The following is a 14,898-nucleotide window of genomic DNA, read 5'->3' on the forward strand; positions in this document are numbered from 1 at the left end:
CCAGTGGTTAAGACTCTGCCCTTCCAATGCAGGGGAGGTGGGTTCAATCCCTGGTCGGGGAACCAAGATCCCACAAGCCGCGCGGCCAAAAAAAAAAAACCCCAAAAACAAAAAAAACACCCCACAAACTCTTAATTTTGATAACTAAGATTATCAGGCATTATCAAAATGTTTAACATAATGGCACCACCGTAGGAGTAAAGATGCAGCCTGTCAAGGTGATCTGTAATTTCCATAATGCCAGGTTAAAAACGAAGCAAACTCTTCCATGTATCCTATAGTTTCTCATTCAGAAACGAGCAAGACTGCCTGGGTGTGATTCCTGTCCTGCCACTTGCTAGCTACATCCTTAGGCATGTACTAACCTTTTTATCCTTCAGTTTCTTTACCTGTGACATAGGGATAATATAGTACTTAACTTTCACAGGGCTGTTTTAATATTTAAATAAATTAATACCTATAAAGCACTGGGAACATTGTTTGGCATGTTCAATGTAAGTTAGCTGCTATTATTATTAATTATTATTATCATTATTAAAGAACTTAATGACGAGAATACAAGGTAAATTTCAAGCCAGAAACTCAAGTCAGTAGAAAAAAAGGATATAAAGATACTTTCCCTGTTGTACATTTGACAAATTCCAAACTTCATCATTAAGGAAAGCCACCGTCGCTCCCTTGAGGAAAAGGCAGTGGCTATCTGGAGGATCCAACTTGGATAGAATGCACAAAGAATAATCAGTTGCTGTGAGTTTAATAGCAGAAGAATGATTGGTATCTTCAGCCAGAAAAGCTTTTACACAAATTAAATAATACCCAAATCACAAATAATCAGCACACACAAACTTTAATAATAATATGTATACTATACCGTTTTCTTTTCTAATGCATTGTCCAAAATGATGAAACAGCAAGGTCAAATGCAAGGCCAATCTAGAGGTGATGAAGCGGTAGTAGGTATATGTGTGCGGGGGTGTGTGTGTGTGAGAGAGAGAGATTTCTCGTTGCTACTCACCAGTCATCTTTATGAGGAAGTTGGAAAATTGGTGAAGATTGGTACATGAGAATTATGGTATTTGCATATCAACCATGATAAAAATACTTGAATTGAATTTTGTTGAGAAATGTAACTTTGGAAGACAATGTGTGTATATATATACACACACACACACATATAGTAAATTATAATTTGAATAATTAGGAAATTGTCATAATTTCATATAGAAATATTTTGTTAAGTATATGTCAACAAGAATGTTTGTTACTAAGGAAAAAAATCTTATTTGAAACACTATTAAAAAATTCATAAGTCACTACTTCAAAACCACTAAATAAAAGTTAAATGAACTCCTCTGCTAAGCACTATATTTCAACATTTGGCCAACAGCTAAAGTTAAAAAAAAAAAAGCTACATTTCTTTAAAAATAGGATACAATTCAGAATTTATACAAATTTAGCCACACCTTGCTAAAAGACTTAGGCATTATTCTTTGTTAATTGCATCCTTTTGGTGTATCAGTAATGCTTTATTGTTTCTGATAATACCTGCAGGTTTTCTTCTGTTGTTACCCAGTGGCCTCCAACACCAAGAAGGGTGATGATATCATGTTTATGTGGTAGTAGTTGTAATTTTACAGTTGGTTCATCATCTTTATTATATAATCTCACTTACAAAGGAATTGTTTGAAGAGAGAGAGGGAGAGAGAGAGAAAATGTATTTTATAGTAATCTGATAAAAATTTATTCTTCAAACTAGTTCTCTTTACTTTTTAATATAGGTACAAGGAAGCATTTTGTACTCAGACACTTAAAATATATTTTTTGCATGAAAACTGGTCATACACTTTACTTTAGATTTAATTATAAGTGATATAACTAAAGATAAAAAGTCTATTTTAATTTGAAAATCAGGCAAGATAACATAGCACATAACTAAGTCTGATAATTTCAATTATAACATTGATAGCTTAATACTTTGGGAAAAGTTGATTTCTTTAAGAGTAAGGAACTCAGATTCAAGACAGTCATACTGGGACTTCCCTGGTGGCGCAGTGGTTAAGAATCCACCTGACAATTCAGGGGACACGGGTTTGAGCCCTGGTCTGGGAAGATCCCACGTGCCACGGAGCAACTAAGCCCGTGCGCCACAACTACTGAGCCTGCGTTCTAGAGCCTGCGAGCCACAACTACTGAGCCCGCGCGCCTAGAGACCGTGCTCCATAACAAGAGAAGCCACCACAATGAGAAGCCCGCGCACCGCAATCAAGAGTAGCCCCGGCTTGCCGCAACTAGAAAAAGCCGCGTGCAGCAACAAAGACCCAATGCAGCCAAAAAAAAAAAACAGTCACATTTTGACATAATTATTGAAATGTCCATTTGAAAAGTTAACGACGTATACATTCACTTCCACTGAAAGATTGTTCTGAGTTAATTTCGAATCTTGAAAATACTGGCTAAAAAGAAATACAAATGGTCATAGTTGTATTCATTACAATTCTTAGGATAGAAGATAAATTCTAACAAAGTATAAACAGAATCCCTTTGCAGGCTTGTGAAACCTGTTCTTTAGGTGTGATGGCACTACCTAAGAGTGTAAAGATTAGGTGTTAAATAGATATTGGTTAAACTACAAAAGTTCAAGCAAGGTGAAAATGCAACAAAATTCTGTGCACTTTCCAAACAGGGACTGCAGAAGTCTACCATCCAATAGAGGGCAGCCATACATAGCAGAACTGACTAATTAAGCAGCTGGCTGAGACCTGAACTAATCCAGGAACCACTGAGGAGATCATGTCTGCAGATTTCTTGTAGAGATACTTAAAGTCCTATGCCTACACTTTAAAAGGCAAGCATGTTCTCTCTTCCAGACAGTGCTTACAATGGGAATAAAATGAAGACGTGCCAATTTAAATAGAAAAGTTCAAAAATAAAAAAACCCTAAATATCAATTTAATAATATATAAATAATTATTTCCTGGTTATATATTTTTTTCCCAGGAATTCTCCCATCACAATATAAAAACTACAGAGACTACTGATTTAGTAAAGTACCCACCTCCAGCATCTAGGACAATATCTACTCCAAGGCCACCTGTTTCTTCTAAACAGCTTTCAGCAACCTGGGCTTTCCCATTGGACACATCGATCACTCGGGCTGTAAAGGACAGGAAGTCAGGCAATCTGTATGTGATCAACACAACTCAGAGAAGAAGAGATAGAAAAGCAAATATCTCTTCTCTGAAATGAATTAAATGGTTGAAGCAATTACTGAATCAAATTATACTTTTTCTCATCTAACCAGTATTGCTAACGATCAATTTAAATGAAGGAACTGGTATATTCAATAAAATAAAAATATGAGCATTTTATGGATAATGTGTCCCAACGTTGGTCTGTTGACATTGAGGATTGTTCTTTACAGCTAAAGGATATTTTGCCAGAACTGAGAATCTCTAAACCACAGAGGTACATATACATGAAGATGTGGACTGAAAGATTAAGCAATTTCTTAAGTATGTTCAGATTTAATAGAGTTTAGAACTAAAAAGTGCAAAGATATATTTATGTGATTTGGTACTTCTCTGTTAGAGGCTGTTTTAACCTTTCTCAGTCATAGAAATCCCAGCCCACACCCGCATCTCCCGACTCTGCCCTCCAAAACAAAAAAAGTATCCCGAAGGTGAAAAAAAACCCAGGATTATTTTAAGCAGGGTTAGTAAAAATAAACTAATTTTAACTGGTTGCTTTAATGTATTAATAGAACAAGCCAGTGAGAGAACTAAAAAAAAAAAATCTCAATTTGAATTGGCAAACGAAGACACATGTTTATATTTCATTTTTGTATCTTTTAACACCTTCTCAGTAAAGAGAATTCCTCTCAGAGATTCTCAGATTGGAGGTGTAGTGCAGTAGTGACTGAAGTCTCAGGGGATGGAGGTGAGGGTGGGGGGACTCGAGGAAAAGGGGGCTGAAGCACCTAAGAAGGGCAGGGTTAACCAAGAGGAAACTGCTCCCTCCAACAATACTCCCCACCTCTTCCATTTTCAATCTCTCTTTTTCCTTTTTTTTCTTGTTTTCCTCCTTTCTCCAGCCCCTGTTTTAACCTTCCTTCCATTTCTTGGTTATCTCTGCCAGAAGCATAACATAACCATGGAAATAACACAGGCTTTACTATTAGGCAGGCTTGGGTTCAAATTCCATTCCAGGCCTAGTGGTACATCTAGTGGTACATCCTTGGACAAGGTAAATTCTGAGATGCTGTTTCCCAGTTAGTTGACACAGGGTTGTTGAGGATTTAAGGAACTATCATCCATATTAACCCTCAATGAACCTTACTTTCCTTCCTGCCTGCCCTTCACTTACACTCTGCTCTTCTTTTCTCTTCATCTGTTAAACTCCAATATTAATTCTGTTAACTCCAGTCTATAAAATTCCATTCCTATCTTTCTTCTCTTCTTTTTCATTTTTTCAATCTCTATTTTCTTTCTCCTTTCCATATTCATCGCTATTCGTATAGGTTCAATCTTTTCAAGAGCTCCCCAGCCTCTACCATGTCCTATTTATCCTAAACTATATCTGACCTGGGTTTCTGTGTAAGTGGCTCATCTCCCTTCCTAGTGTTATCACAGGTAACAGACAACTTTAGAGGTATATCACTGGGTAAAAGAGGTTGAGAAACATAAAAAGTGATGCAAAAATATATTGATTTATTGACTAAAACCAAAGAGGCATCAGGTGTTTCTCAACTGTGTCAAAGTTCACCTAATTCAAACTTGGGTGAGTTGGTAACAATGAGGCAAAGAAGAAAAAACACTGAAAAATGTAGGTTTAAAAAACAAATCATTAAAATTTAAACTATAACTTACGTAAACTTGGACTTAGCACAGATACTAAGTGCATTCTTTAAATGACATGCATTTGGCATTTTGCAGTTTGTTTTACAAGTGCAGTTTTTAAGGTGATATCTCTTCAAAATTTTATGTTTTAAAGTCTGTGTTGAGTACTATTACCCACCTATAGAAGGCCTAAATCTTTCAAGACACTGCTTGTCTTCAAGGCTGCACGCTGTTGAAATCACTTTGGCTCCTCTATGGTGTGCTAACTGAATAGCTATTGTTCCAAGTGCCTGTGTGGAAAAAAATACACGATGGTGTTATAGATATAGGTCAGAGGCCGTATCTAATTCATTTTATAGGTTGTTTAATAAAGTGTAATAGTTTAGTGCTACTTCAGTATATTTTAAAATGTTGTCTGATAGAAAAAGAAAAAAATACGGATAAGTTTAGAAGTGGAAACATTTGATACACTCTTCCTCAAGAGGGGTGGTGGAAAAGCTATGTGTGCCACAGGCTCTCAGCCAGTCTGACTGCAAACAGCACACAATTTCAAGGACAGAGGCCGAATTCAGAACACGGCCTTGGAATGCGAAAAATGAGCCATAAAGGGCCTTGTCAGCATAATGTACTATGCTAATTATATAATATCAATACATATGCAAGTCCAGCAACCTCAACTTCAAAAGTTCCATCCTTTTGCTGACCTGTGGAGTAAGTTCAGGGAAACACTACTATCCTGATGTAGGACGTAAGGATGAAGCCAATGCTGAAGACAGTTATGCCTTTTTTTCAATGAAAAGCAGGGGAAAAAGCATTTTCATCAACAGCCAGTTAGAAAATAAAACTATAAAATCACCCCAAGTTTTGTGACATTTTTAGATTATAATTATATTTTATGTAATCTCTTTTAGTATCTTGAACTATATTTTGAAGATGCATGTAATATGTTTAAATTAGCACAGTTTTGATCTTGTGTGATCTATCTATAAATGCAACACCTTAATCATGTAAGTGTTAAGTATGAGGGAGATGATACAAAATTGGCAGGGAGTCCTGGGGTCTGGCTTCAAAGACTATGAGCTATTTCAGGCTTTGTGTAACAGACATGAATAAAAATGGCTTGTCTGCTTTTTTAAAGTACTAGCAGATTCAAAGTAATAAGAAACTAAACACAGTAATGCTAACTTTTATCTCCTTGATAAAAGCTGCTTATTTTAGAAAATGGGAGGTTGGTAAACATATCAGTGAATAAGCTAACTGGCAACAAATTATATTAGCAAATGGATGGCCCATTTCTCAATTCCCTAAGTTTATTTGTATTTTGGTCTGTTTCTTAACAAAACCATTAGCACCTACACTTGCTCCGTCCATTATCAGCACTGACTTTCCAGGAGAGAGATGAGAAAGATAATGCAGAGCTGTATAGGCTCGTACTCCATCCCGGATGGTTCCAGCGGCTTCTGTCCACGTAACTTTTTCTGGTTTGTGAACTATCACAAAGAACAAGAGGAAACAATCTGTTAGCAAGTCCCGTGAGACCTGCTTCCTGGATCTGTTTCCCTCCATCTCTGCTCCCACCATGGCCCTGGTCCAAGCCTACTTCTAGTATCTCTCACCTACATTACGGTTTCTCTGCTTCCATTCTTACCCATGCATACTCCACTTTCAGCATAGAAGTGTGTGTGTGTGTGTGTGTGTATTTTTTAAATGTTTTATTGTTAAAGTAAAACGTATGCAGAAAAGTACACGAAATGAAGTACAGCTGGATGAATAAATATAAAGCAAGTAACCACCATCCTGGTCGAGAGAGAGAGCACAGCCCTCACACCAACAGCCTCGCCTCTCCAGCAGAGACGTTTTTGAAAAAATTGAGATATAATTGACATCAGAGGTCACCACCATTCTAATGTATTTTCTAATTCACCTTCATAGTTTAATAACTCAAGTATCCATTCCTAAACAATATAATTTTGTTTTGCCTGTTTCTGAAATTTACCTAAATGCAATTGTACCACACACATTTTTTCTATCTTCTTTTTTTGCTGAACATCGTTTTGTAAGACACATCCTTTCTTGTTACATGTGGCTATAGTATAGTGCTTCCGTTTTTGATGTCTTATGGCAACATCTGATTTCATAGGATGGATTGGTTATCCACTCTCCAGTCAAGGAACATTTGTGTTTTTTCCCATTTTTGGTAGTTAAGCATTCTTAACTAAGAATGCTCTTGTATAAAAGTTACTCTTACACTGGTACACAGGTTTTCTCCAGGATATTTACTGAGGAATGGAAATCCCAGCTCCAGGATATATTACCTTCGACTTTATATTTCCAAAGTGGCTGTATGAATTTACTCTCCCACAGCTGCTGTTGTGAACATCCTTGTCAACCCTGGTATTATATATTTTTGCCCATCATATGGATGTGTAATGGTTTCTTACATGTGATTTTACTGATAATTTGCTTTCCCCTGACTACTAATGAAGTTGAGTACCTTTCCGTGTTTGTTGGCCATATGGAATTCCCTTTGTGAAGTGACTGTTCAAGTGTTCTATCAATTTTTCTATTGTTGTTGACTTTTTCTTATTGATTTGTAAAAATTCTTAATATATTCTAGATGAGTCATTTGCTTGTTTATGTGTTGTAATTATTTTCAACTTCATGGCTTCTCTTTTCAATCTCTTTAGTGGTGTCTTTGAAAAATAGAAGTGTCAGAATGATCTTTTAAAAACATAAATAACATCCTAATACTTCTTTGTTTAAAATTCATCAATGGCTTTCTATTGCACTTGGAACAAAATGCAAACTCCTAGTATACTGTAATTTAAGCCATATTAGCTTTATATTTTCTGACCATTAAGCTGCTCTTTAATCTGTTTATTTAATTTTTATTTTGTTTTTATGTTGTACACTGAATGTGATTTTTTTCACAGTATAGGCAATACTTTCTCATTTTACCTATAATCAAGTTTATAACACTTTCCGTAGTCTTTACCGGGACTATTTTTCCTCTTATGTCAATAGACGCAGATGGGTTAGCATGGCCAGTCAGCATTGAATTTACCAACTAATTAGTGCCATCTAGTGGGGAAGCAAAGCATCCAAGCACATGATGAAAATGTTCAGACAGACAAGCAAGGCATTAAAAGAGTAAAACAGGGGATATCTCACACAGTACTTTATTCCTTACCAAACTCGAGATAGCTATTTTCCCACTTTTACTAATTATGAAATGGGGTTCAGGGTAATTAATTTGTCTGAGGCCACAAGTTTCAAAGTCTGACTTTAAAGCCCATCTACTCTAACAGTGCATGTTCAATCTATATAAAATTTATTTATATGGAATTTTTTGGGAACATCTTTCATCATAAGGATTGGGACTACCCATATTTTCATTAGGAAATCAAAAATTCAGGGCTTAAAAAATTCTAACAGTAATAAAACTACATTTAAGATTGCAGAGGCTTTAAAATTACATGGTTGGACATGGTTTAACGTTGAGATCCTTGCTTTTGTGTTAGGTGGTACACAAGTGTTTATTATGTTATAAAAACTAAGAAAATAAGTAGAAGAGAGCCATGTATGGATCAATAATAACAGTATGTCAGAGCCCAAGAATTACAATTTCAATTCTTTCTACCTCAGGTCCAAAGGAATAATGCTGAAAATGTGTGCCAATTTTTAAAAAATTTAACTTTTATTTTATATTGGAGTATAGTTTAGTCACAACATTGTGCTTGTTTCAGGTGTACGGCAAAGTGATCCAGTTATACATATACATATATCCATTCTTTTTCAAATTCTTTTCCCATATAGGTCACCACAGAATACTGAGTAGAGTTCCCTGTGCTATACAATAGGTCTCTGTTGATCATCTACTTTGTATGTATCAACAGTAGTGTGTATATGTTAATCCGAAACTCCCAATTTATCTCCCCCCCAACTTTCCTCTTTGGTAACCATAAGTTTGTTTTCTAAGCCTGTGAGTCTGTTTCTGCTTTGTAAATAATCTCATTTGTATCATTTTTTTAGATTCCACATATAAGTGACATCATATGATATTTGTCTTTCTCTGTCTGACTTACTTCACTTAGTATGATTATCTCTAGGTCCATCCATGTTGCTGCAAATGGCATTATTTCCTTCTTTTTTTATGGCTGAGTAATATTCCACTGTATATATGTATCCCATCTTCTTTATCCATTCCTCTGTCAATGGACATTTAGGTTGCTTCCATGTCTTGGCTATTGTAAATAGTGCTGCAATGAACATTGGGGTGCATGTATCTTTTTGAATTATGGTTTTCTCCAGATTATGCCCAGGAGTGGGATTGCTAGATCATATGGTATTTCTATTTTTAGTTTTTAAGGACCCTCCATATTGTTCTCCATACTGGTTGCACCAATTTACATTCCCACCAACAGTGTAGGAGGATTCCCTTTTCTCCACACCCTCTCCAGCATTTATTGTTTGTAGACTTTCTGATGATGGCCATTCTGACTGGTGTGAGGTGATACCTTATTGTAGTTTTGATTTGCATTTCTCTAATAGGTAACCATGTTGAACATATTTTCATGTGCTTTTTGGCTATCTGTATGTCTTCTTTGGAGAAGTGTCTATTTAGATCTTCTGCCCATTTTTTGATTGGGTTGTTTCTTTGACATTGAGCTGCATGAGCTGTTTGTATGAAAAATAAAATCAGAATGGCTTGAGAACTGAAAGCACAAAAGAGCTGGAAGAATTACTCAACTTTTTACCTTTGTCCTCAATATTCTGAAACAAGATTAATAAGACATCTTTTGGGAGTTGTTTGGAGACTGGTTCTTTGGTTTGGTAAAAGAGCTGACTTACTAGAAGGTGACTGAGTTGTGAGCTTTTATTTTAAAAAATCATCAAATAATTAATAGGAACTAAAATAGTCGTGGTGAACTAAATTATTTCTCCCTGCAAATCTTCAGGGAACATACTGAAATTATTTTCTCTTTCATAGAATGTTAGAGCTACAGCAGAGATTAGAGGTTATCTAGTTTGGCATCCTTGTTTATAGACAAAGTAAAGTGTGCCCGGGTCTTGCCTAAAGGTCACGCAGTTAGTGGTCATTCTTCTTTTTTTTTAATTTGACGTAGTTGATTTACAATGTTTCAGGTGTTAGTGGTCATTCTTAAAGTACTTCTTTTAAAGAAACATTTTGTTGTGTTTCCCTTCTCAAGGAATATCTATCAATAGAATTGCTTCCTCTGTATATGTTGGTGGATTTGGGGACTATAATCCTCCTGATTTGTAGGAAAATAAAAGGTCATTTGTGTGGTTCTCTTGTCTTAGATTAAGCTTTATAGCTAGAAAATTTTGATGTTCCAGTTTGCTGTTCTTCTTCTGGTCCATCTTATAATCCTCCAGTGTTCAGCAATGCTTAAAGAAATGGATCTTTTTTTTTTTCTTGGTTTGTTTTTTCAAGAGTTAACTTTCTATAACAATTTAGTTTACTTTGTCAAAACTCAAGCCTAGGAATCCAAACTAAAGGTTTTAGTTGACTCCATATTTATAAGGTTCTCAAAAGAACAGGGACAATAAGGGCCCAAGGGGGACTTCCCTGGTGGTCCACTGGTTAAGAATCTGCCTTCCAATGCAGGGGACGCAGGTTCAATCCCTGGTCAGGGAACTAAGATCCCACATGCCACGGGGCAACTAAGCCCAAATACTGCAACAACTGAGCCCGCATGCCACAACTAGAGAGAAGCCCACATTCCACAACTAGAGAGGAGTCCGCGCAATGCAACAAAAGATCCCACGAGCCACAACTAAGACCTGATGCAGCCAAAAATAAATAAATAAATAAATATTTTTTTTTTAAAAAAAAGGGCCCAAGGAAATTCTGGGATTAAAAATAGTAGAGTTTCCCATAAAAGAGACAGCAGCCGTCCTCAATTTTCAAACTGCATTATATCAAAATAGTCATGGATCAGAGATTTGCACTGCATGGTACCTGGAAGTGAGTTTTATCTTTCAAAGGAAGATACATAGTTGGCTCCATATGTAGGCTTAATATATATATAAATAAGCACAGGCCTCAGATTTCTGGAAAACTGTCTTTTAAAGTTAATTTTTAAGGGACTTCCCTGGTAGCGCAGTGGTTAGGAATCCACCTGCCAATGAAGGGGACACGGGTTCGAGCCCTGGTCCGGGAAGATCCCGCATGCCGCGGAGCAACTAAGCCCATGCGCCACAACTACTGAGCCTGCGCTCTAAAGCCCGCGAGCCACAACTACTGAGCCTGCGCGCCACAACTACTGAAGCCTGTGTGCCTAGAGCCCGTGCTCTGCAACAAGAGAAGCCACCGCAATGAGAAGCCTGCGCACCGCAACGAAGAGTAGCCTCCGCTCGCCCCAACTAGAGAAAGCCTGCGCGCAGCAATGAAGACCCAACGCACCCAATAAATAAATAAATAAATGAATGAATGAATGAATAAAATTTAATAAAAAAATTAATTTTTAATAAACAAGAAGGTATTACTTGGAAATTTTAGACATAGTAAATGTCATTAATTTAAATATAAATTACTTAACAATTTATAATTTCAAAAATGAAATGCCAAAGATTTCCTAGCCTAGTTCAAGTTACTATATAGACTCAAATGTACAAATTTACTATTTTTAATAGTCCAAAATCCAAATTGGCCCACATGGTCTGATTAGCATTTATATCATTCAAGAAAGAACTTAGGAAAAATTTTAATAAAATAGTTCAAGAACACAAAAGAATGTATGATGACCTATAGATAAGATATGAAGAATAACATGAATCCCAGCATAAGGAATAGCCGACTGGCAGTACCACTGTAGTCCCATGGATCTACTCTGATCACATCCTCTTTCCTTGCCCACAAAGGTAACTTCCACGTGACTTTTCATCCCTACCTGTTCCTTATATCCTTAAATAACACATGCGTAATTAAACTTTGTATGTTTTTGAACTTCATAGAAATAAAATGGAATCACACTGTTCGTATCCTTCTGCAATTTGCTTGCTTTTTTCACTCAGCACAGTTTGTGAGGTTCATCCATCTTGATATGTTTGACTGTTATTTATTCATTTTCACTGATGAGTTAATTAGAAATAACTTTAGTTATCCATTTTCCCATGATGAACATCTGGGCTGTTTCTCTTTTTATTCCACAATTACAAACCATGCTACTATGAACTCTTGTGCATGTTCTACTGGTACACATCAAGCTTCTCTGGTATATGAAAGTACCAGTGGAATTACTAGGTCTGAGGTGTTAATACATCATTACCTTTATTAGCTCATGCTAAGTTATTTTCTAATGCATTTGTACTAATTTACACTCCCAGTGCATAAAAGGTTCTACTGCTCCACATCCTTGCCAACACTTGGGATGGTCAAACTTTATAACTGTCAGTCTCATGGATGCATAACGGTATCTCTAAGTGCTTTTAATTTGCTTTCCCCTGATTACTAAGGAGATGCAGCATCTTTTCACTATAGTTTCATGAAGAATGTCTGTGTTTATACATTTATTCATTTAAATTTAAATATTTAAGAAGTAAATTACTGTAAGAAAATTTTTAAATTAACATTTAAGTTACATTGGATACTGGTCAAAAGATATTAGCGACAGAAACAAGAATAAGTGTTTTTGAGTCTTTCCTGACATCTAGACATGTATTGTCTAGATTTTATACATTTAAAAATTTCAATTAATAACCAAGAATAAGAAGTAAAAAATTCTGGTTAGTGATATAATTTCAGAGCCAAGGGAGAAATGGCTTTTCAAACCTCTTACCATGAGCAGTGTAAGGGAAACTTAAAGGTCTAAATACTGTTTAGTTTGAAAATGAATTTTATGGATACAAAATATAAGCTAGAAGTAGTCATATAACCACCCGATAGTTATTTCCTAGGTACACTCACAGCAGATGCAAATAAATCATACTGTTACTAAAAACCACACACGTCTGTGAAATAAGGCTTACGTGAGTTCCAAAACACTGGACTACCACATACCCAAGTAATGCTCATGTACTCGAACAGCTTCACAAAGTCCAGGGTCTTCAGAATCCAGGGGTAAAATTCCTGAAAATTAAAACGAGAAACTTAAGGGACACAAACCAAAAATGAATTCACCCCTAATGAGATGCCAGTAAGCATTAGTCTAAATTTTCCTCAGTGGAATTTTGAGGAAGGTTCCAGTACTAGTGTGGAGAAGGGAGAGATTTCAGAAATAAGGAAGGGAAGTAGTTTATTTTCTGATACGAACACTATAATACCTGTACTACCTTTCTTTTTCTTCCTCTTCTTTCACCTCTGAGTGATGATAAAGACGATGGCTGATGTACAGAACAAAGTCAGAGTCCTGGGGGCATCTGTGCTTATCATTAAAATTGTCCCTGATTCACGGCTCCCTTCCCAGAGTTTGGATAGTGAGGATATAGGATAGTGAGGTATGCTTCCAATAAAATCCCATTTTCCCCTGAGCTACTCTGATTTTATTTTTGGTCTCTTACAAAAAGGATCTTGAATAATACAATGTCACTGACTTCTTGGGCAGATAATAAAGATAAGACAGAAATAATAAATTCTCAAAGAAAATACCCAAGTCAAAGGCAATTGTGTTAAAAGCTGATGAAAACTTTCCTATAAATTTATTTTTAACAGCTTCAAGCATGCTGTAAAGCTATACATTTTCTAAGTCTATATGATTATTTTCCTATGAAGATTTTCTATAGAGAAATGGCAATTTCAAAGACTACTACTAAATGCATACTTTATATTTGTTTGTGTGAATGTCTAGGACACAAGTATAAATATATATTTTTGCAAAATGGTATTAACTATGGATTTAAAAAAAAAAACCAATAAATTAAATGTCTCCAGTAAATTTTTAGTTTTACGAGGGTAGTAAGGGAGCAGCTCTATACAATTCAAGTCGGATGTGGAGAGAAGAGCCTCTATATAGCTAAGTCAGTCAGTAGTCTTCAAGCAGATGGACTGTGACTTTTCTTTTCTCTGGAGTCTTCAGTCTAACTATAGACCAGGGTCTTGTCAGTGAAGGGCTGCACCAAGGACAGCAACAACTATGGTCATCTTTCTATCATATCTACAGCCAAATATTGAAAAGTTTAAAATGTTCTGCTATTGCGATCAAACTCCCAATTCTCTTCATCAATGGATATTTGAGAGTAAATTCCAAAACTTAGGTAAGTACTTGTATATGAAGCAAGGTCACACTAAGCATCAGCAATTGTATAGGAAAAAAAAAAAAAAGAAACAACAGTAAGACAGAGGACTTGAAATAGGACTAGGACCTATAACTTACCAGCTACTTCATCACCTGGTTGAAAGAATGATACCTTGCTTCCAACTAAAGAGTGGAGAAAATTAATAATCATTATTTTGAGGTTATTAAATATAACTGAACGATTAAAATAAATTTTAAAAGCCATGGATTAATAAAAAGTCACTAACTCAGAGAAAAAGTCAAGAACTTCCAGGACATTTTGATAGTCTGTAAGGACAGTAGGATAGAACATGTCAAATCTGGATTCTCTACAATATCTGGGCCATGTGGTTGTTGACACCGTAGCGCAGGATGTCTCTCCGTTCAGCTAAGGATGAAGGAATAAAGGAGAATAATCCACTCCACAGCTCTTATGATGATTACACTGGAAATACTGGGTTCCACCCCTCCTGAGGCTAGTCCAATCTGTCATTCTTTGAGTTGTAAAATCTCTCACGCACAATGGGAATTCTGGTTAGAGTCACATATGAACTACTTTGATTTGGGATTATGGAAATAAGTTCAGAATGGTGCCAAGAAATTTTGAGGACTATACAGAAGTGATAGTTACATTTTCTCTTTGTGTGTAGAGAAAAGTCCTCCACCATCAGTCAATTCTTTAGAATATTTTTGTTCAAATAGTTACAAAAGGAAATGGGAGGAAAAAACCCAAACCTCATTGAATGCCTACTTGTGCCCAGAATTTTAGCGTGTTATCACATTTAATCTTCATGGCATACCCATTAAGTACCTATTATTACTCCTAT

At 36.0% G+C, this 14,898-nt stretch overlaps 1 protein-coding gene across 10 annotated transcripts in view; it reads right to left on the reverse strand.

The window, feature by feature from the left end:
* Positions 1-14,898, reverse strand: part of CRYZL1 (crystallin zeta like 1) — a 33,655-nt gene that overhangs the window by 2,893 nt on the left and 15,864 nt on the right. For 3 of the 10 annotated variants that reach the window (XM_082459131.1, XM_082459129.1, XM_082459127.1), the window contains 7 exons: positions 14,171-14,215; positions 12,859-12,927; positions 6,192-6,325; positions 5,014-5,125; positions 3,056-3,154; positions 1,546-1,667; positions 608-713 (listed from right to left, as the gene is read on the reverse strand). In XM_082459131.1, coding sequence (XP_082315257.1) covers positions 608-713; positions 1,546-1,667; positions 3,056-3,154; positions 5,014-5,125; positions 6,192-6,325; positions 12,859-12,927; positions 14,171-14,215 — 687 coding nt within the window. Of the gene's footprint in view, positions 1-607; positions 714-1,545; positions 1,668-1,691; positions 2,454-3,055; positions 3,155-5,013; positions 5,126-6,191; positions 6,326-12,858; positions 12,928-14,170; positions 14,216-14,898 lie in introns of those variants that run through there. The other 7 variants (XM_082459133.1, XM_082459128.1, XM_082459132.1 and 4 more) reach the window with 6 other exon arrangements.

The sequence above is a fragment of the Balaenoptera physalus genome (assembly GCF_965194825.1).
Source record: "Balaenoptera physalus genome assembly, chromosome: 4".
Taxonomy (NCBI): domain Eukaryota; kingdom Metazoa; phylum Chordata; class Mammalia; order Artiodactyla; family Balaenopteridae; genus Balaenoptera; species Balaenoptera physalus.